This window comes from Hydra vulgaris, chromosome 15 (genome assembly GCF_038396675.1).
Source record: "Hydra vulgaris chromosome 15, alternate assembly HydraT2T_AEP".
In the NCBI taxonomy this organism is placed as follows: domain Eukaryota; kingdom Metazoa; phylum Cnidaria; class Hydrozoa; order Anthoathecata; family Hydridae; genus Hydra; species Hydra vulgaris.
The window spans coordinates 33668808-33695468 of record NC_088934.1 but is presented as its reverse complement, the minus strand read 5'-3'; the positions used below and the strand labels follow the sequence as shown (position 1 = coordinate 33695468).

The 26661-nt window shown below is 27.3% G+C and overlaps 1 protein-coding gene across 1 annotated transcript in view; it reads left to right on the top strand.

Moving 5' to 3' along the window:
- Nucleotides 1–24870, top strand: part of LOC100208471 (type 1 phosphatidylinositol 4,5-bisphosphate 4-phosphatase) — a 40033-nt gene extending 15163 nt beyond the window's left edge. The window contains exons 5-9 of the mRNA XM_065820647.1: nt 3290–3336; nt 4853–4943; nt 6674–6707; nt 7004–7024; nt 24365–24870. Coding sequence (XP_065676719.1) covers nt 3290–3336; nt 4853–4943; nt 6674–6707; nt 7004–7024; nt 24365–24444 — 273 coding nt within the window. The 3' untranslated portion in view covers nt 24445–24870. The remainder of the gene's footprint in view (nt 1–3289; nt 3337–4852; nt 4944–6673; nt 6708–7003; nt 7025–24364) is intronic.
- The last annotated feature ends 1791 nt before the right edge of the window (nt 24871–26661 follow it).

Sequence of the window (26661 nt, the reverse complement as noted above, 5' to 3'; positions counted from 1 at the left end):
CCAGTAACTTCCAACTTTAATTAGTAGTTGCTTGCAGCCTTGTTGGAAGCAAAGATGTCTAAAAATATATATATATATATTTGATTTTTTTTTTTAGTAAATATTTACTAATGAAAAAATTTATTATTTTAATTTAATAATTAAATTTATCATTTAAATAGCGCTTTTATCAGACATAATTATCATTCGAATTTTTGTAAGAAATATTTTTACATAAACGTCATTTAAAAGATAATGTGACTTTTTTTAAAATTAATTACTATTTTTATCTTACGACTTATAGTATAATTTAAAAGTTAAAAAATGATAAAAAGTTGCTTAACAAAAATTGCTTATTGCTCACGTAAAAATCGCTCTACACTTAACGCTTTAAAACAAGGCCTGTAGTGTGTTGACTCAAAGCACTATCTGTGCTTTGAGTCAAGTTCTTTTACTAATTTAAAAAATGACTCAATCAAAATCAGAATCAAAAACTATAAAACACAAAAAACCATTGTCATCACCAAATTCTTTAAATCTAACATGCGTTAATATTTGAGGTTTTTGAAATAACTTTTTTCTGTTGAATCTTACCTCTTGCAAAGCCCACTAGATCTACTTGCTCTTTGTGAGACTAATTTGAGTTCGGCTGTCTCATCTTGTGATCTAAGTGTTGATAGTTATCTTTCTTTAATTTGTAAAGACTCCAATAGTTACATGCTTGGCCTAGACATTTACATTCGTAAGAGTTCACCCTTTGTCTGGAAACTAGGTTTGAATCCACAGACTATTCTTCTATGTGCTTTAGTTTAGCACCACTTCACTCAATAACCCTTCTCTTTGTTTTATATCGCTCTCCTGAATCTTAAAACTACACTCTTTTCAATGTTATTTCTGATCAAATTGACCAAACCCTTTCTCTTTATTCTTCAGATAATGTTTTTGTTGGTGGTGACTTTAATGCACATCAGACTGAATAGCTTGGATCTATTGCATCAGTGACTCTGCAGGCATTAAGGCCCACAACTTTTGCCTTTCTCAATCTTTAACACAAGTAGTCAATTTTCAAACTCGCTTTCCAGACATTCTGAATCTCAACTTAGGTCTTGTTTCTGATCCTAGTCATTGCTTACTTTAGGTGTTTCTGATCACGGTTTGATCTCTCTAAAAATATTATCTCATTCTTCTTCATCATCACAATTCCCCTATCATACTACCTCTTGCAACTACCTTAAAGCTGACTGGGACTCTTTCCATTATTTTCTTCGTGATAGCCCTTGGGTAGAAATCTTTTGTCCTCCTGCTGGGAAATGTGCTTCTTATGTAACATTTTGGATTCAGGCAGGCATCGAATCTTTTATTCCCTCTCGATGATTCCAAGTCAAGCCTCATTCTTCTTAATGGTTTTTTTCTTATTGCGCTGCTGCAATCTCCAATTGTAACCATTACTTCCATATCTATCGTTAAAGTAACTCTTTAGAAAACAGATGTCTGTTTACTATTACTAGAAATCATTGTAAAAAGGTTTCGTCTAACGCCAAAGCCGGCTATTCTCAGGTCACAAAATTTTGTATTTCATCTAATAAATTAGGCTCCAGAGACTTATGGAGAATCTTTAACAGTGTCTATAATAAGCGCAGATCTGTTATTCCTCCTCTGCATGGTTTAGATTTTGTTACCTCACCTAAAGACAAAGCTGAACTGTTTGTTAAAATATTCTCATCAATATCATCTCTTGATTCCACTAACCAAATTCTACCTAATATAGCCGATAAACAGGATGATCCATTGACTGACTTTTTATCACATTTTTTCAGCTTCTATAACTAAAGTGATTTCCTTCTTAGACTCTTATACAGGTTGTGGTTTAGGCAACATACCTGTTATAGTTTTGCAGAAGTGTTCTCTGGATCTGTCTTCTATACTTTTAAAACTATTTAACAAATGCTTATCAGAGTCTTGTTTTCCAGCCTGCTGGAAAGCAGCATTTGTTATCCCTATTTTCAAGATTTTATTTGTTATCCTTATTTTTCAGATTTAAAACTCCATGCTCTATTCTTGCTCTAATATAACCATTATGCCTCTGGAAACCACAAACAGCAGCTGCTCCTTCATTTGCTTGCTTTGCAACTCTTTCACAAGGCTGGGTGTGGAAAGAGAAGTAAGGTACTTCCACATGTGGAGAGAGAAGTAAGATACTTCCACATGCGAAGAGAGAAGTAAGAGACTTCCATATGTGGAAGGAGAAGTTGCTTCCACATCTTTTACCTTGCCTAAATCTTTTTGAACTTTCAAAATTTTTTTTTGCTAAATTCAACTTCTAGATTTGTTCATTACTCAGTTCAGTGAGACACACAGCATCAAAATTGAGTGTTAGTTTTTTTCGGTATCTTACACTTGTATTACTCAGCTCTGAACCTCCTCTCACATTTATAATCATGTTAACTGCAAAAGCTCTATTTTCATTTGATGAGCTTGCAAATAAAGAAATCATATAGGACTCAGAATGAGCATGAAATGCCTTAATTTGAATAGATTTTGAAACAGCATCCCTAACTTCAAATTTTTGACCTCTTAAAAGATAAAGTTTAACTAAATGATGGGTCCTATCAACATTAGAGTGAATAAATCTTTTTTCTAAACCACAAATGAAAGTATACTTGCCACATACTTAGTAAAAACATTTAGCCTTTTTAAAATATAACCTTTTAGTTCATGTTCATCTATGTAAAGCTAAAGAATTGCCTGACCAGTTCTAAGTCTCATGTTGCAGATACGTTATTCAGAGAATGAAGCTAGTTAAGTATCAGCTGATGATTTAATAAAGGAAGCAAATAGTTATGCAATAAAAACAGAGTGATTTTAGTGTGATACTTCAAATGATTAAGGGGAGTTAAATTTTTATTATTTTAAAACCTCTAGTGTAAAATAATCTTTATGTTAAAAAAATTTTTTTTTTGTTATTCCATTAAAAGAGAATGATTCCATTAAAAAAATCCATTTAATTATTATATATTGGTAGACTTTACTTATTTTACTATTAACATTCTATTTTTTAAGAAATAGTAAAAAATAAAACAAAAATTTAAAGTATTGAAAGTAATAATTTAATATTATATAAAATATCTTGGTACATGTGACGAAAAGTCCCAGAATTTTATTCTTAAAATTTTGTGGTTATCAAAATAAACCAATTAAACTTTCTAATTAAACTTTCATCTGTTTGGAGAAATATTATTGAATATTTTCTAATATTTTTAGAGGAAAAAAAAGTGAAAGGGTGTGAATCATTTATAACTTTTATTTTTAGTTTCGTCAGCCATTAGGCATAGCTAAATGCCCTTATTGCAGACAAAAGTATGTATCCTTACTCTTTTTTTTTTATGTTGGAGGTAGATATTCTATTTGCAGTTTTTTATTTATATCTATTTAAATATTTATAGTTTCAGTTTCTGGGTGTTAATTGCCTCAAAAAAATTTATTCCAGTATATATTCTGAAAAATATTACATCTTACATCATTATGGTCAAATAAAACTTAGACATAAGTTTTATACTTAGTGTTAGCTAGCTTAATTGCACTGCATATAATGTGAAATCCTTAAATGGTTTAAATTTCCTATATAAATGCTATATAAAATTTTTTCCTGGCTAACGCTACTTTTAAATATCTATATAGAAGTTTAAGTTTGTTTTTCAACTTCTTTTTTACTTTTATTTTTATTTTACCGTTCTATTGAATATGCATTAATACATACATTATTAATTGTGACACATATTCCTGACAACCTAAATCACTTACCTTTACTCCTTTATTTGGGTCCCTAGCTTGTGTTCAGTTTTTCCTTTTTCCTTCAAAGATGTTACTGACCACGCTATAACCTTATTAAAACTTTTATCTTGATATACTTTTTGTACATCAGATTCAATTATTACATTTCTTACTTACATTTCTCAATTAAAATTTCTACTACCTAACAGCTGACTAATCATAAAAAAGATCCTTAAGGATCTTTTTATGATTTGCTTTGGAGTAGGGTGATTTTTTTTGTCTTTTTTGTTGATTATTTCTTTACTTAATCTCCTTGATTCATATTGGCATGGAAGCTATTATACTTTTCTTTTCATTAGTTTTTAGTTCTTTTCATTTCATTATTTTCTTGTCATTAATTTTTAATTAATTTATGCAGCCGTGGCACTGTGGTTAGAGTTCTGGCTCAGAACCCAGAGGTTTAAGGTTTGATGCTGGCTCCAACCCAGCGACATTAGTACGTAAAAAAAAAAATCACTAACCCCATGGTTTACAACAGTTGTTTTTAATGATTTTTTTCGTCCAGCTCTTGATATAACATTTTTATTAGTTGCAGTCTTGCAATCGGTTTTAGAACCATTTTTTATAATATGTTTATGTTATATTAGAAAGAGACTCAAAAATGTAAATGTAGTTAGATTGAACATTAATAAACATAAATGAAGAATAATGCTTTCCTGTCTCATTCATCGTTCTGTTAATCCTAATTTAAATAGTGGTTGGTTGCAGGTGTTATGGGAGCGAATTGGATATAATACATATTCACCCCTTTTCAACATTCTAAAAGTCAATAAAGTTTTAGTTAAACTGTAAAAGAGATATTCATGTTATTTTTAATGATATTTTTCAAAATTTTGAACCTAAAACTACCTTTAAATTAATTTTAGTTTATTTTGTTTTTATGCCCAAAAGTATAATATTCTGCGTACTTTTTTCAACAGTAGATATGTTTGTAAAAAAGATTTTCTTAAAGTGTCATTCTTAAAGATAATATATACATAGTAATATGCACAAATTTTGTGACATACTTAAAGTGATTAAAATAGAAATATAAATATTTTAGATCATCTATTGGTTCACCATGTACAAATCGACGAGCATTAATTTCAGCAATAATTGGAATAATATTTTTGTTTGGTGGTATAGGTCTTGTTGTAAGTTTTGCCTTATATGGTTAATTTTTGAATTTATTATAGGAGCCGTAATAATTAACCTCATCATGTTGCTTGTTATTGTTATTATTATTATTTATTTTTTTTTATCAACCGTTTTTATTATTTCTTTGAATAATAAAATGATTAAATATTTATTAAATCAGCAAATAAATTAAAAGATTAGCATTTAAAAAAAAGCTAAAAAAAAAAAGAATATTTTTCTCTATTAAATTGGCGATGTTAAATATGATGAAAAGTTAGTCATTTAAGTCATATGACAAACTTAAAGCGTAACCAAATCAAAACCAAAAAAAGAAGCACAAATTTTAAGGATCTGTAATATCGATTACTTCTGAGGTAACTTTTATACCTAATTAAGCAAATTAATAGGCAAGCTGTTTATATTTTTTAGCATTAGCGTTTGATAGTCAGCTCTATATAATTAATAATATAATAGAATAATTAGTTATATTATATTATTAAAATAATTAATTCCATTATATTATTAGAATAAATAACTCCATTATATTATTAGAATAATTAATTCCATTTTATGAAAAAAATTAGCTAATTCTATAATATTATTAGAATAACTCTGTTATATTATTAGTGTAATTAGTTAAATTTTATTATAAGAACAATTACTTCCATTATTACTATTAAATAATAGAATAGATTGTAGCTGTTTTACATCTTATATTATGTTAAGGTTTTTTGGATGGAAAAATGCAGGTTTAACATTATTTTAGTAAATTTAGCAACAAAATTGTCAAATTTGTGAGATCAGAAAACATTATCACAGAACTTAATTTTGTATAAAGTAAGTAGAGCAAGCTTAAAAAAACTTATTTAAAAAAACTTATTTAAAAAAACTTATTTAAAAAAACTTATTTAAAAAAGCTTATTTAAAAAAACTTATTTAAAAAAACTTATTTAAAAAAACTTATTTAAAAAAACTTATTTAAAAAAACAAGTTAAATTAAAGATACTCTTAAACTATACCTTTTGAGTAATATAAACAATGTATAGGGTGACTATTGGTTTAGTCTTAGTTATTACTATGATCTGATAAATTTTACAAAAAAATTATAAGATCATAGTAATAACTAAGTAATAAGATACAAATATAAAACAATAAGAAATAAATATGAAACAATAAGATACAAATATTAAGCAATAAGAAATAAATATGAAACAATAAGATATAAATAAGAATCAATATCTATTTTGACAACTTTAAAACTTTTTGATTTGGTTTTTTTGATGAATTGGGATTATATAAATTAAATGAATTTTAAAGAATATATCTCATAATAATTCTTTTTCATTTTAATGTTTATAAAACCATAAACATCTAATATTTACAAAAATATAATTCACTACAACTTTGACTTTTATCAGTATTTTGCTGGAACATTGCATAAGTAAAAAATATTGCTTTGGCATTGTCAAACTGACATTGTCAAATTGTATGTTGAAACTTTATATTTATTTACCTAATGGCAACCTTTGAACTAAAATTTTAATTTTAAGAAAAAATAAATTTACAAAAAAATATTTAAAGATTGCACCTATAAGTTTTTATTATTATTCTTTCACTTCTCATATATAATTTGCTTAAAACCCCCGAAGACAAAAAAAACTTACCCGTTTATGCAGCCTAGTATGCAGTTTAGCAGTTAGTATAAAGATTGTTTTGGTTTTGTGCATTTATGTTTTGTTATGTTTAGTATGGTACAATGTCATTTGCAAAAACTTCTCAAGGTATTTTTTAGTTTAATGAATTTAATTTTAACCAAATAGCTAATGTAAATTAAAGGGTCAAGTAAAATGTAAAGATTTTCTGTAAAGATTTTCAAAGTCGGTTTAAATTATAAATTAATTTTTTTTTTTTTTTCGAACTTGATTTGTTTTTATGACTTTTGATCATTATTTACATGAAGTTATTTCTGTCAAAAACATTTTTGCAAAAATATTTGCTTCTATTGACCAATTTAGTTTCTAAGTGAAAAAAAGAATTAAACTTGTTGAATTAAAAATTAACATTTTTATTTTTTCAGGAATATATGTGTCATGGGCCGGTGAGTTTTTTTTTTATTTTAATACACAAATTACGATTTTATGATTTATTATTATGTGAGTTTTTAATAATCTGATTTAATAATCTAATTTTTAATATTCAGTTTTATTATCTGTCTGGTATTTGCAACTTCTAATTAAAATGATTTTTTTCAGAGTAATAGTTTACTGTTTGTGGTGTTATGTTATATTTTTAAATCTAACTAAAAAACATAAATTTTTAGATTTTCTATAATGTCATATACAAAATTTACGAATTTTATTCCAACTCCAATTCTAAATCATCTATTGTATTTTAGTTATAAATTTTGGTAGCAAAGTTTAAAAAAATTAAATACTCTATTTGTTTTCTTTGTTTTTCAAAGTTATACTTTTGTTTTGACTATAAAGTTATACTTTTGTTTTGACTATAAAGTTATACTTTTGTTTTGACTATAAAGTTTGTTACAAGTTATACTTTTGTTTTGACTATAAAGTTATACTTTTGTTTTGACTATAAAGTTCTGACTTGAGTTTAGACTATTTCTGTAACTATTTGAATTCTGAAATAAATAATATAATTAATCCGACTGAAAACTTCTGAGTTTTAGTAAAAATTTTTAAAAAACAATTGTTGCCAGTCAGTATAACTTGTACCTAGTTTATCATACATTTGTTGCTTGTTTAGAAAAATGTGTAAATCAGTTTACAGAGGTGTCTGCATGAGTACCTGTGCCCTAGGGGTGTTCAGAAAAAAAAAATTTAAGAATTTGAAAAACCAAACCGTCTAGATTTGAAGCAAATATGTTTAAACTTACTCACAAAAAATTTCAGCACCATTAAACCACTCTTTCCTTGCCCTCAAAGCACCATTTGGAAAAAAAAGGAACCAAAAATGACCAAAAACAAATTACTTCAAGTGTCTTGAGGGCAAGGTTAGCATAAATATTTATAATAATTTTTTTTTTTCAGAGTTTAAATAAATATCTGTATTTTTGATTAAAAAAGTATGGTTATTTTCTTTCTTCTCAAAAAACAGTATAACTTACACTTTAAATCGGCTAAAAAACGTTTATCACGTGGTGTGGCGTTGTTTTTATAACCTATTCAACAATTAAATTCAATCATTGTTTAGATTCATAATATAGTTTGCAAGTGAATATATTCAAAGTAAGAATAGAATTACTCATTTTATGTATATTTATTATTTATAATATTTTAATCAGAATAAAATAAAATACTTAGTTATAAAAAAAAAAAAAATAATAAGTTATGATACAATTTTTTAATTTGTCTTCAAAAACCACACTTGGCATTTTTTTTTACTTTTTTGCAAAATTTGGAGATTTAATTGCGAAAAATGTTCCTTATGAGCAGTATCAATGATATTCTGAAAAAATCAAAGATGTGACCTTACATCATTAGTAAATACGTGGTTTTCAAGTGGTCTTTAAAAATAAATCATTAACACTTAAGAAATAAAAAGGTTTTTTCAAATTTACCGAAAATGTTGATTTTGTAACATATGTGGCTTTTGCTTATCACAATTCAATATTACTTCTCAATATTACTACTCAAAAAAAAAAAATTTTTAATATTTAAAAAGATTTTGTAGAAGTTTCTTCTATAGTTTATCTAATTAATCTTTTTTTTTGTTATTGTTTTGTTTCTTCGCTAAGGAGGAAAGACTATCAGATAATCTTTTTTTGGTAAGACTGGTGGAGCTTTTTCATGAAATCCTGAAAGCAGAGCAAACTCTGTCAACTGATATCAATCTGTTCTGCTTTTCCTCTTTGTTGTTGTAACGATGGGCATATCGCTGCATCATGCAGACGGGTCTTTCCGAATTGTCATTGACAACAATAAAGTCATTGGCATAATTTTCAAAAATTTTAAACAAAACTGTGTATGCCAGTATTGCGGTGGAAGTGAAAGGCGGTCTTTTATTCTTCAGTTAAACTACTAAAACTAAATATAAGGTAAGAAAACTCATCTACCAAAGGGGCTAAGCTTTTTGGATCTTTCTCAGTACTAGCATCTCTTTTCTGTTGTTTTTCTTTTCTTTGTTTTCATTTTTAAAGTGTTTAGTCTTAGACATTTTAAATGAAAGAATTGCAGCTGCAATTTTTTGTTTTTCATATGAAGACAAATCCTCATCCAATAGAGCTAGTGGAATCATAGTTACCAAGTACCAAGTGTGCTTGTAAAGCGAATTAAACACAGCATCAACTGCTTTTGGATTCCAACAAATATTTTTAAATTGAAGTATCTGATGGATAGCTTTAATATCTAAGTTGGGGGCCTTTGACACATTACTCGATTCTAAATACCACTTGGCATAAAAACAGACAACAAACTCCGCGATAAGCTTGATTTCTTTTTTGAGATCGTTTTTTTTGAACGAAGTCAAGTTGAGAAAACAAAAGTTGTATTTTTAGATAGTAAATTGCTTTACCAAGAAAACGGGCATCATAAATAGCTCCAGTTTTCCTAATTTTATAAACAGAAGGTGATAGATAAGTCACAACTAATTTACCCAGCTCTCTTCTGTCTTCACATTTATCTTCTCCTGCTATTCCCTTTCTTTCTATGCAAAAACTCATAGAATTTTCAGCAGCCTTTTCACATACTACCAATCACCTCCTTCTAGTTAAACTTGCACAGATCACTTGGGGCATAACTAAAATTAAGATGTTCAAGTAGGCTCTTAAATTTTTGAAGCAATAAGTTTTCTTGTCCTGTAGTCAACTCAATTGTTGTATGTTTCCAAAAATGCACCATTCTTAATTCTGTTATGTGATGCCTGCATGCTAATTTTAAAAGATATTTATTTAGATAGTTGGATATCTTTATGATTGAACCATTTTTGATCCCGGTATTGCTTGCAGTTGTATCAAAACAAAGACCTCTTACTTTTGATTCAAGTTTATATTCCTTTAGTAGGTTCATAATACTTGTATATTGATCCTCACCAGAAGAGGAAGTTAAATGAGGAACACCTTGTAGGTGCATCTCAATTTCAATGTTAACAAGAACTGCCAGCCTGTCAATCTTGAACTTTTTTCCTGCATTAATTTCTTAAAGAGTTTTTCCATCAAAATGTATAACACATGGATAAGAAAAAGCTTCTATTGCATTTTTGACATCCTCTTTTGCTAAGGTTGACATATTTTAATTCTTTTTTTAACATTTGCTAATTTCATTTTTCAAAAGGCTGTTAATTTAATGCAATGTATACCTGTAATTTCAACACCAGCTTCAGTTAAAATGGCACTTGTCACTTTTTGCAAAACATTTGGCAAAACATCACTTAACGTAGCAGGTAGGGCAACGTTCCCGGCATACGCATCTATTGGAATTTCTGCAGTTACTTTACAGTCAGATTGAGATGGTTCTTTTTGATAATAGTTACTAGGCTCAAAATCAGAATCATAAGATGAATCAGAACTCAAATCAGAGTTGAGTTCAATTTCATAACTTTTTTGATTTTGCTTATTGCACATCCTTTGTTCTATTTTACTTTCTAATACTCTCTGCTGTCTGCAAGCATAAAGTAATATAAATTATAAAGAAATGTTTTATGAGAAAAATACCACTTAATACTTTTAATTGTAAAGTTTTACCTTTCTACTAAATTTCTTATCCTTTGTCCCTAGAATAAACTTTCTCTCTCCTTCCTGATCTTCCAAAACCATAAAGTCTTCGAGCTTACTTTTGTCAGACCTTTTTTTGTCGGTCCTAATAATGTTCTTCAAATCTGGCTTACCTACCCAAAAAACTGTTTTTAAGTAATTCTCAAAGTTTTTCTAATTTGTTAAATCTTTAGAAGAGCCTCTTTTTTCTTTTTTTCTTTTAATTTGAATACTGCTTGTCAAGTTTAATAAGATTTTTGAATAGTTAAGTGTCACTAACAACTTCAAACCCTGCTTTTATCCAGGGTTTCTTAACCTTAGCTAAAACACAGTTACAATCCAAATTTTCATATCTTTTAAAATTTTTACGAAGCGAGCATGTAACCAAACTGATTTTTTTGGTGGTTTTAGACAGTACAGATTGCAGGTATGCTAGATGTTGTAGAGTATCCATGCCTGTTGGAAGTTGAATATCTAAATGCATATTTGTTTTTGTTTATTATATTTTAATAAGATAATTTAGATCACTCTCTATCTTAAATATATAATATACATTAAATTGCTCAAGTTTCTTACAAATTAGAAATTACCTGTAACTTCTGGTTTAGCTGCTTCAATGATAAACAATTTCTTTTTTTTTTTAGATCTTAACTTAAATTTGTTTTCAAACTCCCACTTTTCGTTTCCTTTATACATATTTATCGCATGCCTAGTATTTATCATTATCATTAATCTAAATAACTAAGAATATATTTGTATTATTATAAAAGCCTGAAAAATACTTAATATATTATTTAAGTATTTGCTATATTTTATATAGTTTTATTTCACTTGTTAAATGATATATTACAACACATTATATCTTAATTTGTGTTTCATATTATTACTTATAAAATTACACATGTTGTAGTTATAAGTTAAGAAAATATTCTTTTGTTTGGTAATGGTATTAAACATACATAAAATGAGTAATTCTATCACTTGCAAACTATATTATGAATCTAAATAACAAAGATTAAATTTAATTGTTGAATAGGTTATAAAAACAACGCTGCACCACTTAATAAACGTTTTTTAGCCGATTTAAAATGTAGGGGAGGATGAGTAGGAGTGAGCCACTTTTTTTCAAATCGATTATATCAAGAAAACCAAAAGTGGAAAAAGTATAGGATAAAGAGCCTAAGGTAGCCTAATGTATTAGGTTTCTAATAGTAAAACATGAAGTATCAAAATATATTCAGATTTTTAATAACTTGAACAATAACGCAGGTGTTGCTACTGGTTCACTCCTATCCATGAATGGGTAGGAGTGAACCAACCAAATGGTAGGAATGAGCCATTATCTTTGATAACTAGAAAACTAAAATCAGATATTTTCTTTAACTAATTTATTGAAAATTAAGTAAGTAACAAATACTTTATAATTAAACATAACATAGTTAAGTAATAATGTAACATAAATAACAATAAATTCTGCCATGAAAAATGTTTATTTTCAAATATTAAGATATAATAAAAGTATCTATATGTAATGAAAGTAGTATATTAGCATATAGTATATTGGCAATAAAAATAATATTTAGCAAATACTGATATAGTCAAACACAACCTCAAATTTGTAATTTTACTTGTTCTAGAAAAAGTTGGCCGAGGTAGCAATAATTTAACATCCATTTTAGGGATAGTCACAATATCTGGTAAATTAGGCATCTTAAAAATATCACCTTTTTTCCAAAGAAAACTAATTGTAACTTCTTCTTTTACAGAGTTTATACATAATACCTTTCCAACATAAAACAATTTTTTTTGCTGTTCCAAATTTAACCAATGCAAAGTCATCTTCTTTAGAATATATATCACAAGCAGCCAAATCATCTTCTAGGATTATTAAACCTTTTTCATTTGTGATTCTCAAATGTTCCAATACAGAATCATCTTTTTTACGTAATTTTTTATTAATATTCTGTAAATTTGCTTTTAATTCTTTTGTAAGTTTGACTAACTTTTTATTGCAGAGCCTTTTCTCGATCCGATCTCTCTCAGGAGTGTCTGTGGCAATCATAGAGCAACCCTTCTTCCTTTCCTTTCTTTTACTGTTTTAGGAAAGATTTCCAGATTTAGGAAAAATCTCCAGATTTAGGAGAATCTCCAGATTTAGGAAAACCTCTGAATTGTTCAGGGCTGATATAAGAATCTGATGATGTAGACAGATCAACCATTGTATCATTGGTAACTAGTTTGTTTGTATCTATAGTTAGCGGAGATGGCATTATTATTATATCTATAGTAGTAGAGGTAGTGGGGTCTGCATTTGATGAAACATAAGGGTTAAAAAAATTATCAGAAGTAATGCTTACGTGATTTTTTATGCCAGCATTGTTGACATGAAAGTTCTGTTTGTCACAGAGCTGTACATAAAATCGATATCTGTAAACACGTTCCTGTCATTAGGAAATATACCTTTTTAAAAGCAGTTACAATGTTAGAAGGTGTTATGGCTTTCAGAAAAGCAAGCCCTACAGATGAAACCACTTGGTAAATTGTAAATGTCTTTCCAGGATTGTGGAACATCCATAAATCAATTGCTGCATTATATGCAGTTTTAAATGGCCCCATAACTCCCACATCAAGTGGTTGTAACTTGTGCGTGGAATGAGGCGGTAATGTCAAAATGGTCACTCTATGCTCCTTTGCTAAATTTAACACTGCTATAGATAAGTGTGCTTCGAAATTGTCATATATTGATTTTTTTTCGTACTAGACGAGAACTTAATAAAGTTATTCATAACATCTAAAAAAAGTTCATCATTCATCTAGCCTACATGCGAGTCCAAGAGATCCAGAAGGAGCTCCTGACAACATATGCTCCTTAAAATGCACTCTTGGAAAAATAATTACTGACAGAAGATATTGTTTAGAAGCACTGATTATTATACAAGTTGTGACAAGGGTTCCTCTTTCAGCACTTGTGACTTTGCAGACACTCTTCACACCTTTCTTTGCAAGAACCTAAATATTTAGATGTTTTATGTAAGAAATAAATATGTCATGAAAAATATACTTATTATTGAAGATTAACATAACTTTTGTGAGTTCTGCACGGTAATAGTTCCAGTTTCATCAAGGTTAAAAATCCTTCAGGTGTACTAAGAGACAAATCTGGATGTCGCTTTCTAAAATTATTCATCCAATCAATACCTGCCATTGAGTCTTTGTGCCACCTCTGTGGAATACTAATTTTATTAATGGTTGCCATTTCAAAAGCTATACACCGACATTCTTTAATTGGAAGGCCATAGAACATTCTTAAACAAGTCAAAATATATTCCTTTAATTCTAATTAAGTAAGTCTTGTATTTTCATCAAGCAAAATTTTTCCAATAACGATGAAGCGTTGGATAGGGTATTTTGGAAGTTATTGCAGTTTCTCTAATACTTTTTCCTTTTTGGATTAAATGTAATGCATCTTTCATATCTTTACTGAAAGTTTTTGCTTTTGAAGTGGTTCTTTTATAGACTCGAGGCATTATAACATACTAGCAGTAAGCAACCCGTAATACGGGTTATTAGTAATTAAATCATTGCTTATAGTTAACGACAAAAAAAAACAAACTACATTAACATCGTTAAGATCTTTTTAAAATCTGTTACACACAGCAGGTACCATAAAAAGAAAGTCAAGTAAAGCACCTAAAAAAAGGAATAAAAAATAATTACAATTTTTAATTACAAAAGCATCATTTGCATTTTATTGTTAGTAGAATGTAACAGATTATAATATAACAGAAAATATAAAGAATTAAAAAAATAGCTATAACAACCCAGCTCTATTAACACAAAACACAGAAACACTAGCACATAGTACATAAGCACACATTACAGACATTACTGTCTCTCAAAATAATTAAAAAAGAAAAGATTATAAAAAGGCTAGACAACTTAACGTAAAAACACGACTTAATAACACCACAAATTTATATGATATTTTGTCAACTAAAATACTCGAACTAAAAAGATTTTATTTGCTTCAATATTGAATAATTATGGTTAAACAATTTGAATAATTATATCATAAAATAGCAAGCAACTCGTAAAATATTTTATATAAATGGTCATTATCAATTGTGGTATTAAGAAATACGTAAGAGGTCAGTAATTACATGTTTTATTGATGCTCCCTGTACTAATTCTCATTTAACTCTCATCTAAGAGAGAGAGAAAGAAAGAAAGTGTTTCCAAAGCAGCATATTAAAAAAAGTAAAAGACACGCAATAAATAATATTAACTGGTTTTATTAAGTTACCAGCAAACAAAACTATTTTCACCTTTATTATTTGAAGTTCCAGCTTCTCTCTAACTGTTGACTAATGACTAATAGAGTAAATTTCATATCATTAAATTTACAAAATTAAAACATGTTTCAACAGTAAGCAAACTAATCAAGTGATGACAAAGGCAACTAAAAAAAAGAACATAATTATGTTTGAATTTATAAAAAAATTTAAAATCATTTTAATTTAAAACTGTTATCAACTGATACTATAAATAGTAAAATTCATTTTTAGTAGTGTTCTAAAGTGTTTAAAATCAAATAAACAAACATTAATACTGCTTGACACTGAATTCTGGCAAGTTTTCTGCTTGCTGAGCAGCATGTTTTACATTTCAACAATGACTAATTTCACCTTGCCTAGCTCTATCTCTTTCATTTGGACAACAATTATTTTTGCCTGTTAGAATTTACACAAATAAATTCTTCGCCTTTTTATAGCCACTTAAATTTCACTGTATTCTTTAAACATACTACCAGTAATATTACTATTGTTACAATTGGATAATAAATAAATGTAAAGAATCTTTAATTCTAATTAAAGACTATATTTTAACTTAAGATTATTTGAAATCCATGTCTTTTTTTAAGTATATAAACAGAAAAGCAATAATATAAACAGAAAAGCAAAAAACCTGGAACAAACATTTCTTTTATTAAAACTACTATATTTAAACAAATTAAATTAAATAAAGCTATCGAACTTCCTACATTGTTGATGGCAAAACTACAAAACATCCTGGTCTAATATTATGATCATTTCCAAGGTTGTTTACATGTTTGTGTAAGGCATCATACTGCTCGCTTCTCTGTTTAGGTTAATTGTCTAACTGAAAGTCTATAATTGTAATACTAAGATAATGAAACATGATTTCTAACCAATGTAGCACATTCAGGGTTGTGAACCATTTGATTATGCTAACCAGCGTCACCCCTTGGAAAAAATAGAGAATAAAAGCATAGGATCTAAGTTGGAAAACATACTTGATGTAGTTTTAAAAGGATGACCTCTTGGGTAAATAACAACTTACTTGGAAGCAGGTGAAGCACTATCTTTGCTATAATCTCCTTTCACATGATGTTGCAGTTGTATTAGTTGGATGTCTATCTTGCCCTTCAGGTAAAGTCATTTTTATAACTGAGACTGAGCAACCTTCTATAGCTGTTTGGCGAATTTCTTCATCTTCCACTTCAGCTATGTTTTTAAATGCAGGAGAAATTGGGTTCTCTTCAATAATAAAATTTTGCAATTGAAACATTAAACCATTTAAGCAAAGATCATTACCACATTATTTTACTGCTGAAAGTGGATCATAGATGTATAGTTGACAATGTCGGCGGAACATCTTGATTTGGCCTAAGATTATATATACAATACTTTTATGACTTTAAAAAAATATATATCAGCTAGGAGATGTTTGAAAAAAAATTAATTTAGCTTTAGATTTATCAGATGATGTATTATGTACAACATAAATACATCATCTGATAAATCTAAAATAAAAAATGTAATGAATAAGTAAATAAGAAAAACATTACATACAAAAAATAAAAGTCAATGTACCTTATAGAGAAAAACTGTTGTGATTTACCAGAGTAGTACTTGTTAAATATTATTATTTCATGTTAACTTTTAGAAAATAATTTATGCTGGTACATCATGATTCCAAAATATTTATAGCAAAATTATATAATAAACAGTGCTAAAGACAAAAAATAAAATTGAGATAAAATAAATTGCATATATGGCAAAATAATTTTTCTAGGCTTTTAGTGATTGATTTAAGGCAGTGATTTTTAATAATAAAATTACCTATTTATCATTTTTAACAAAAGACACCAAATGTAGGTAAGCCAAATGTCTATCAACTCAAAAGATAACAAAAAACAACATCATGGCAACAACACACAACAATAACACACACCATAAGTTAATATAATATGCATATAACATAACTTAAGTAACATAACATTCATATACAACAGAGCATAAGTAACAACATTGCACAAAGTGTTATTATAATACATTATTATGTATTTTTAGAATAATTAATAATAAAGGCTTGAAAACACCTAGACCTAAAGCAGTAACAGTTTGACACTAAACACTGTCGTGTAACCCTCTGTTATAAGTACATCACTTGGCTGGCAAGGTTGACACATCTTGATCTACACGTTTACCAAGTCACAGCACTTTAAAAACATGGAAACAACATAATATAAATATATGTACCTACTTTAAACACAATAAATGTGTTTAAATATGTTTAAGGTTAAATATATACCTTATATACATATTTAAACATGTTTATAAAACAATTATATAACACATACACAAACAATTAAAAAACACTTTACATTATTATAAAAAAACATTGATAAAACAACTATAAAGCACATATTACCACATACACATACTTATCAAAAAAGCAAACAATAAACATGTGCAAACAAAAATTTTAAAAATGATGTGAGAAAATTTAAAAAGATTCAAAGTAAACAAAATAAATATATACAAAAAATACTCTTTTCCTTTATTTTCATTAGATTACAGTTCTAATGAAAATTTTTTTCATTAGAACTGTAATCCTCATAACAAAATTTAACCTTTACGTACAATAACATGTGACATGCCATGTCAGTGTTGGCACAAAATTTTAATTTATTTTTCTGAATTTTCTAAAAAAGAACAAAAATAGTTAATAGCATCACAGAAATTTCAAAGTAGTAATAACCAATTTTATGGAAATAGCATTAGTATAACTTTTTCGTTGCATAAAAAATAATTAGGTCTCATCCATGCCCCTATTTTCCTTCAAAAAATAAAATATAAGCTCAATAAAAACAAAACTGTAAAAGAAAAAACAAAGCTAAAAGAAAAGCTAATGCAAACAAAATGTAAAGGATTTTAAAAATTAAAAAGAGTGACCCTTTCTACTTTCCATCTAATAAAAATGTTATATATAAGTTGCTATTTTCTATACTTACTTCAATTCTAATATGATCTTAATGATAGTTATTTATCTTAATATGATTCTTTTTGTAATATATCTAAACTAATAAATAATAATTAAATTTCAAAAGGTAAAAAGTTTTAACTTGTTTAAGAAATCATTCTCCAATGACCGTGTGCATTTGGAGAACGCGCTCTTTCAAAGCCTAGTAACTAATGAAATGACGTTAAACACTAAATGTTTCTGTAGCAATTATATTATACATATATATATATATATATATATATATATATATATATATATATATATATATATATATACATATATATATATATATATATACATATATATATATATATATATATATATATATATATACATGTATATCCTTGGAGTTGCGGACAGCGTCATAGTTCATGTGTTGGGAGAAAGCATTGAACAAAACGCATAATAAAACTTATAAATGCGTTATGTACGATACAAAACAAGTTATTAACGCGGGTTTGTAAATCCCCTCCTCCAACACACAAACTATGATGCAGTTGCGACTTTAAGGATATATATATATTGAACTATTTATTAGTGAAAACATATGAAAACCAAAATTTTCATTTTAATATATATATAGTATATTTTATAAATAAACCTCTACAATTTCTTTGGTACAACAACTCGATTATGATTAATAACAACTCTGTAAACATGAATTTTCTAAAAATCTAAATCTTAATAAATTATAAACTTAAATAAAAATGTATAAAAATAAATAATTCTATATTAAATATAGAAAAACAAACATATAATAACACAATTTATCCTAAACCACAATTCATTCATGCAAGAGAAATTATTATACATTTATTGAAAAGCCAGAAACATTTTTTTCAAAGAGCAAAGGTTTTAACAATACTATAGATATAAATTTTATAGATAATACTATACTAGCATACCGCAATACTATAGATATAAATTTTACTATAGATATAAATTTTATTTATAACAAAATGTTGTCATGGCTTTTATCCCAATTATTAAAAGCATGTGAAAGCAAGAAACTACCCATAAATATCTTTTAATGCTAGACCCCATCTAAGAATTATAGTACTCTATATTTTCAATATTAACATCTATAACACGAAGCTTTAAATTTAAAAGTACAATTTAAAAAAAGATTACAATAAATTAATTACTTAACAAAATTTTAAAAAGATTTTATATTACCTATCATATCAAGCTACTAAACGTTATCTACCTAATGTCTACTTAAACATTTTGAACTCAAACCATGAAAGGTCGTGACTTTTTTAAGAAAACACTTGGTTAAGAAAAGTCTGGAAGCTACTTAAAAACTAAGAAATAGTGTATTTTACAGAATACAGAACCATAACTAATATCGAACAATAGGCGTAACTATGTGCAGTAATAATAATAATAATAATATTCACTGAGCTGTTTATATTAAGAGCTTCGAGTTCTAGTAATGAAACTACCTAATAATCATTTTTAACAACAAACACTAACATAAAGATAAGCCAAAGGTAACAACATTACGCAGAAAATTATCAAAGATAATATTATGTATTTTCAGAATAGTTATATTGAAGAGTAGACAATACTTAGACCTAAAGCAGTAACACTGCTTGACTGGTAAGGTTGACGAATCTTGCTCTAGATTTATATCTCAAATATATTGTGTTTTATAGTTATACTAACTATAAAACACAATTTTTTTTTAATGTTATATAACATATAAACCCCCCCCCCCCTTCAACAATCATGTACACATTAGATAAAATACATTTCATACTATTATAAAAACACATTTATAAAACAACTATATAACATATATCATACACGTATTTATCAAAAACTTTTTTTTAACTATGAGCATAATATAAACATATATGCAAACCTTTAACAACTATAAAACAACATTTATTAGCATCAATTATTTTTAATGTAACAAAAAATGCAGACATTAATTCACAACATTGTAATGAAAAAGATGAAACCATTTAAGAACAAAATTAAAAATTTCTAATAAATTCAGATCTATAATCTATAAATAAGAAAATGAATTGAACTTACTAAAAAAGCCATGAGCTCCTCTTAACTGCTCTAGAAAATAAAGCAATACTTGCTTAAAATGTTCTCAGAAGACTAACAACAAAACTGAAAGTTTACTAAAAAAGAAACATTGTATTGAAAAAACTATTTTACCAGCCATTTTAGTTCTAACTTCTTCTAAAAAATGAAAGCAGGCTATAAAAATTAGAAAAATAAAAACAACCAACAAACAATTATTTAAATTTTTATTTTAAACAATGAACAACATCAATTCTTCTTGAAAATAAAAATATATCAGCTTTAATTTGCTTGTTGACCTTACTCGAAAGGCCGCATGGAACATAACCGCGCATAAAAAAGTCTAGAAACTACCTAAAAACTAAGAAATGGTGTATTTTACAGAATACAGAACCGTAATTAACAATACAAACAATAGGTGTAACTATGCGCACTATTCATTAGCGTATTAATATTTAGATGGTAAAAATGTAATGTTGCACACAATTTTTCTAATGATATACTAAGATATAAAAGTCAAACGTAAATATGTTTTTACGCTGAAGTCAAAACTTTTTTAATGTGAAGTATTAGTGATCCGCGGTTCAATCCTACCCGTGAAGGAATGGCTTATTCCTCCCCAAGCTGTGCAACTGGATTAAAACATTAAATGTGCAATAAGTACGTGGTTTATACATGTAAAATACTTTGTTCTAAAAACTGCATTGTTTATTACTAAATTTTCAACCACTATCTAATGTCTCGAAACAGCCAGTATGCTCATTAAAGAAGTTTCAAAAAATACAAAAAATTTACTTTTGCACAGAAAAGAGTGGATGACAACGTTAACAGAGACACCCGCACCAAGAAGCGGTAAAAAAATTGGATTGTGTTAACAACAATTTGTATATAAGTACTTGGTGAAAATTTTGAGTCTTTTTAATTTCCCGTTTTAGCTGTAGGATCAACGATTCACTCTTACCCTTGGCTCACTCCTACCCATCCTCCCCTAAGTTATACTGTTTTTTGAGAAGAAAGAAAAAAACCATACTTTTTTAATCAAAATTACAGATATTTATCTAAACCCTGAAAAAAAAATTTATTATAAATATTTATGCTAACCTTGCCCTCAAGACATTTAAAGTATTTGTTTTTGGTTAATTTTGGGTCCTTTTTTTTCCAAACGTGTGCTTTGAGGGCAAGGAAAGAGTGGTTCAATGGTGCTGAAATTTTTTGTGAGTAAGTTTAAATATATTTGCTTCAAATCTAGACGGTTTGGTTTTTCAAGTTCTAAAACTTTTTTTTTTTCTGAACACCCCTACTGTGCCCTCAATGCATAAACTTATGTGTTTTCAAATTGAAATAATTTTAATACATTAGTTGGGTTGCATTGGAACTAAAAAAGTTTGTTAACAAACTTTGTTTTGATTGTTGGATTTTATTTATTAATAAACTTTGCAATCAACTTCAAAATAATATTAAACCGGTAATTAGCTTTGGTTAGATTGTAATATACTTGATTATATATATATATTTTTTTTGATTTATAGACAAGCAGCATTTTTATTATTTCACAAGATTATCAAAACTATAATGAATATTTTTTTTATTCAAACTCTTGTAAAGTAAATTTTGAGTCACATTTGTTAAGCCAAGTTTAACTAATTTTAGCATCATTTAAAAGTAAGAGTTTTCTATCTGAAAAAAAGTTAATGAAATCACATGCATACTTTTTCATTAGGTCTAAAAATGTTATGAATACTCTGAAATTAAATTTTATATTGAATGTTATTTTAATGTTGTATACATGTACAGGGTTTCCGCCAAAGCAAGGAAAGTCAGGGAAATTTAGATATAATCAGGGGTTATATCTAAATTTGCCTGACAGGGATTATTTGAATGGAAACAAGAATATTTTAAATGAGTTTAGCTGCAACATGTGAAAACTTTCAAAAAATTTTAAAACCATATTGTATTTTCTTTTTCTTTTTTTCAGAACAGCAATCTAAATCATGTTGAATACAAGTACTTTGACTCTCAATTTTCAGGCTACCTAACTGCAATTTTCAGGCTACCTAACTTTACTTGAAAGTATGACCACCTCTTTGGCAAACAAGAAGTTTCATAAATCTGACAAAACTGCGTATGGATGGCCCGAAAGTAAACTAGATACTTCTTGATCTTACTAAAAAGCAGCATGAGCAACAAGAGCTACTTAAATTAAAAGTTGCAACCTTTATGTAATCGGTTTTGCATTTAAATCTGGTTTTCAATCTGATTAAAAACTGAATCACAGTCACTAAATGTAAAAATTTTCCTCATTTTGCTCATTATGCTGGGTCAAAAACCAAAAGGTAGCTTGCCTATTATGTTTAATTTAGACAAGTATTAAAACAATGGCAAAGTGTTAGGGAGCTTTTCCTAAAAGTAATCAACCAAAATAAAAGAATTATGAGATAACTAAATAGGAAGCTAACGATGAATTAACTTTCACTAAATTAAATTTTTTTGGATACATAGTTTATTTCAGAAAGTCTTACTGACATATCAGACAGATAATTCTATTGTGACATATCAGACAAATGGTTTTATCTCTTTGAAGATTTATTTTAAACAAGATATTTTATGCCATCAAAAAGAGGCAACTTCTTTAATTTGATTTCACTAAAAATCTCCTTCTACAAATGAAATCTGTACTTCATCTAATTCTTTCATGCTTGCATATTCAAATGAATGTGATCTTGCTTTCACACAGTTCTCAAAGTTGTCAGAAAAAAGTTCATCTAATTTTTTACCAGCATTTTAAAAAATGTCATACTGTAAATCGTATTGACCAATTTTGAAACTATCGAAGTTAGTATAAAATACAAGAGTTTGTCAAAAGTCTTGATAGTGCCTTTTACATTAGGCCATGGTCAAGTATTAGTTGAGAGGGCACAATATATACAGTAATATGCTTAGTAAAAACATGTAAAAAGGTCACTTGTCTTTGTGAACTATCAAAGATTACATGATATCTATCAAATTGAAGGCTCATCAAATAGAAAAATGAAATTATAAAATTTACATTGAAGTATTAAAATTATGTAGAGAAATAATAGAAAGTTGCAAATAAAGAAATTTAAAATAATATAATAATGTTGTGGAATCAAGAAATATTCCAGATATATAATAATATTCCAGAAGTGGGTGTAAGCTAATTTGGTGAAATGATTACACAAGTTTAATTTTAATAACAATCTTTCAATTCCATTTGTTGGTGCATACAAATATATTCCATTATTATTGTTGGTGCATACAAATATACCATTATTATTGTTGGTGCACACAAATGCATAATTTGATGTTATTAACTTATTCAAATTTATGTTTCATAAGAACTTTTATAATGATTTCTTAATTACGATTTATATATTCTTAATTACATATTGCGATTTCTTATATGTTGTGTTCCTCAATTACATTTTACGATCTCTTAATTATATGTTGTGTTTCTTAATTACATATTACGATATCTAAATTATATGTTGTGTTTCTCACTCAGGACCAGCATAAATCAAGTCTTGAAAAGAGTGCCATAAGTTCTTCATAAGTGTTGAAAGTTAAATGGGAATTTTTTAATTAATAAAAGTGTTTTTAATAAATAAAAGTGTAGTAAATAAACAAGTTGATGAAGAATTCCCATTTTTGTACTATTTTCAATTAGACTTATATTCATTGATAAATTTTAAATTTCATAGTAAAATATTTTAGTGTTCAAAAATTATGACCATATAAAGTTTAAACCCCCCTCAATTTGAGGGGGTTTCAAGTTTTATACTGTCATAATTTTTGAACATAAAATATTTTACTATGAAACTTAAAATTTATCGATGAATATAAGTCCAATTGAAAATAGTACAAAAAAATTTTCATCAACTTGTTGCTCTCACGTTTGGGGCAGGGGAGGCCAAAATTTTAAGGCCTTTTTTGTTTCCAAGCTCCAATCATTGCAATTTTTTGCAAAGCATCCTTATTTGACATAAGTATAAACATATTAATGTTTTGAGTTTGCTCCATGTCTGGAAGTTATCTATCTCAAAGACCAAAAACTGCTCTGGGCGCCCCTGGTAATAGTAGTAGTAGTAGTAGTAGTAGTAGTAGTAGTAGTAGTAGTAGTAGTAGTAGTAGTAGTAGTAGTACTAGCAGCAGTAGTAGCATTTGCGTGCTTTAGTTTGTATAATAGCTGCATTATTATTATTTCTATCTATGTTCTTTCTCTCTTCATTTCAAAGTGCTGTAGTTTATTTACCGTATCTGGCAAAAAAAAAAAAAATTTTTTATACAATTTTTATTATAAGAGTTTTTATTGTGTCTACTTTGAAGTATATATTGTTTTTTTAGGGGTATTTATTGTTGGAATAATGTGTCTACTGCGAAGTTTATATTGTTGTTGTATGACAGTTAGTGTTGTACAAGTGTAAAGAACTTCTTTTTTGTACTTCTCTGCAACACGCCATTTTGTACTTCTCTGCAACTCACTATCTAAGTGTCAAATTCAATCTAGAAAAGCTTTCATGTGGTGGAATACCAATCGATTACTTTAACACATTATATTTGCAGTTATTTAATAATTTCAGTTGTTTGATCATGTCTAATTAGAAATAAAATAAAATGATATATTAAAAAAGTTTGGATCGTTATATTTTTTAATATCCTAACTTTAAATATAAAGTCTAATTTCTACCTTGAGTTTTTTTTTTTTTATCAAAATATAATGGTAGACGAATCAATAATTAAGTTTTCTATGTTTTGTAGTATAAATTTCCGTGCATTTATGTAATTACTATGATCTATTTTATTGTAAAAGTACTTATTACGTTCTTATTTATAAAAAAATTTTTTTTTAATTTTTCATTTTTATTGCTTGCAGAGTTTAACGATAGATTAGTTTTTCCTTACTAAGAACGTGCGAAGTAGTTGTTACAAGATTTTATTTTGAGTGCTTGTTCAGTATCTGCTATAAAATACATAAATTGCTTATTAAAATTTGCAGAGCTTTTTTGTTCACAATCCAAAAAAAATGTTAATTTAAAACATTTTGTTCAATATTCAGATATTAAACAAATTTAACTTAAATTTAGAAATTACAAACGCATTAAATTAACATACTAATTTAATGCGTTTAAAGTTAATTAAATTTAAACGCACTAAATTATTATGTTAATTTAATGCGTTTGTAATTTTGTTTTTACTTTCAAATTGCTGTTAGTTCTGCTCAATATTCAGCTGAGCCATTCGCTGCGTTTGGTGATGCCACGCGATAATGTAAAATTATTTTAAAATCGCTTGTATTTTGCGTTATTATTTTATAGTATAGTTCGCATAAACTTATTAACAATAATTTTGCCTAAAAAACTTAATAAAATTACGTGAGTACCTGTGTTTTTTAATTGTTCACGAACTTTCACGTTATTATTATTGTGTAACCTATCTTTTCGGTTATTACAGTGATCGAATTAATTATTTCAAGTCCATTCTGTCAACAATTTTTTGGCAATTTTTACTTGCCTCTCCCTTTCTTCCTTAACAAACTTCTCCTCTTCCATTTTGTTGACACAGTTTATAGACTAAACCTATGTACATCGGAAATCTCCATTACGGTGATCAAACATAATTTAAAGGCGCCTAATGTTTTGTTTATTATTATTATTCATTTGTCTGACAACTCGACCACTTCCTTTAAGGTGGCATCCATGTATTATTTTGTGAAAAATTAATAATTTGAAAAAATGTTATTTTGACAATTGAACCTCGTAGAATTCAATAGTAAATATCTTCTTTTTTTTAAATGATACTGCAAAAGATTTTTGTGCTGGTTATATTTAATGATTTAACTGAGTAGTGTACATGATTTTTAATTTTAAAATTGATTTTTCTCAGTTTTTTTTTTTTTTATATGAGTAGCTGTAGGAAAACAATGGTATCTCAATAAATAATCAATTCACTTTTCTTTTTTTTTTGCTGAGTCAGTAAATTTTTTTTAATAAAAATCTTTTTGCAATACGTTTTAGATTTTCATCTAATATGCTATTAATTTGTCAAAGGTATTTATTATAAGTAAAATATAAGAAAATAAAAATAGTGTCAGGATACCACCTTTATTTCATTAGACTTAGAGAAAAAAAACAGACATAACACCACTAAAAACCTTTGCTCCTTACATAATCTTTTTTTCGTTCATTATTTTTTACTTTAACAACGTTGCCAAGATGTTATTTCATAAATGGTAACATTGCTCATATCTTTTGTTGTCATTCTTACCATATGTTGAAAGTTTGAACAGAACGTTGCAAAGAATGGTTGTGTGAGGTGTTTCTTTCTAAAAACAAAATTATTGGAATACCTCGTTGTGAAGATTATTTTGCGACTAATTTTGTATATTTTATTAGTCATAAAGGTGTCTGTATCTTAATTCTCGCATTTTCTAAACAAAAATGTTTTTTTTTTTAATTATTTTTTTATGGATAAGCACGCAATCTTATTGAAAATTCTCTTCCTTTTTTTTAGCAATTATGGAGGGCATGTGATATTTCTCCATGAAAACTAGATAAAATTCGTGGATTATTCAAAAAATACAATTATGTCGCATAATTAGATAGCTGAGGTACTCAACATTTCTCAAAGCACAGTGAAGAGAG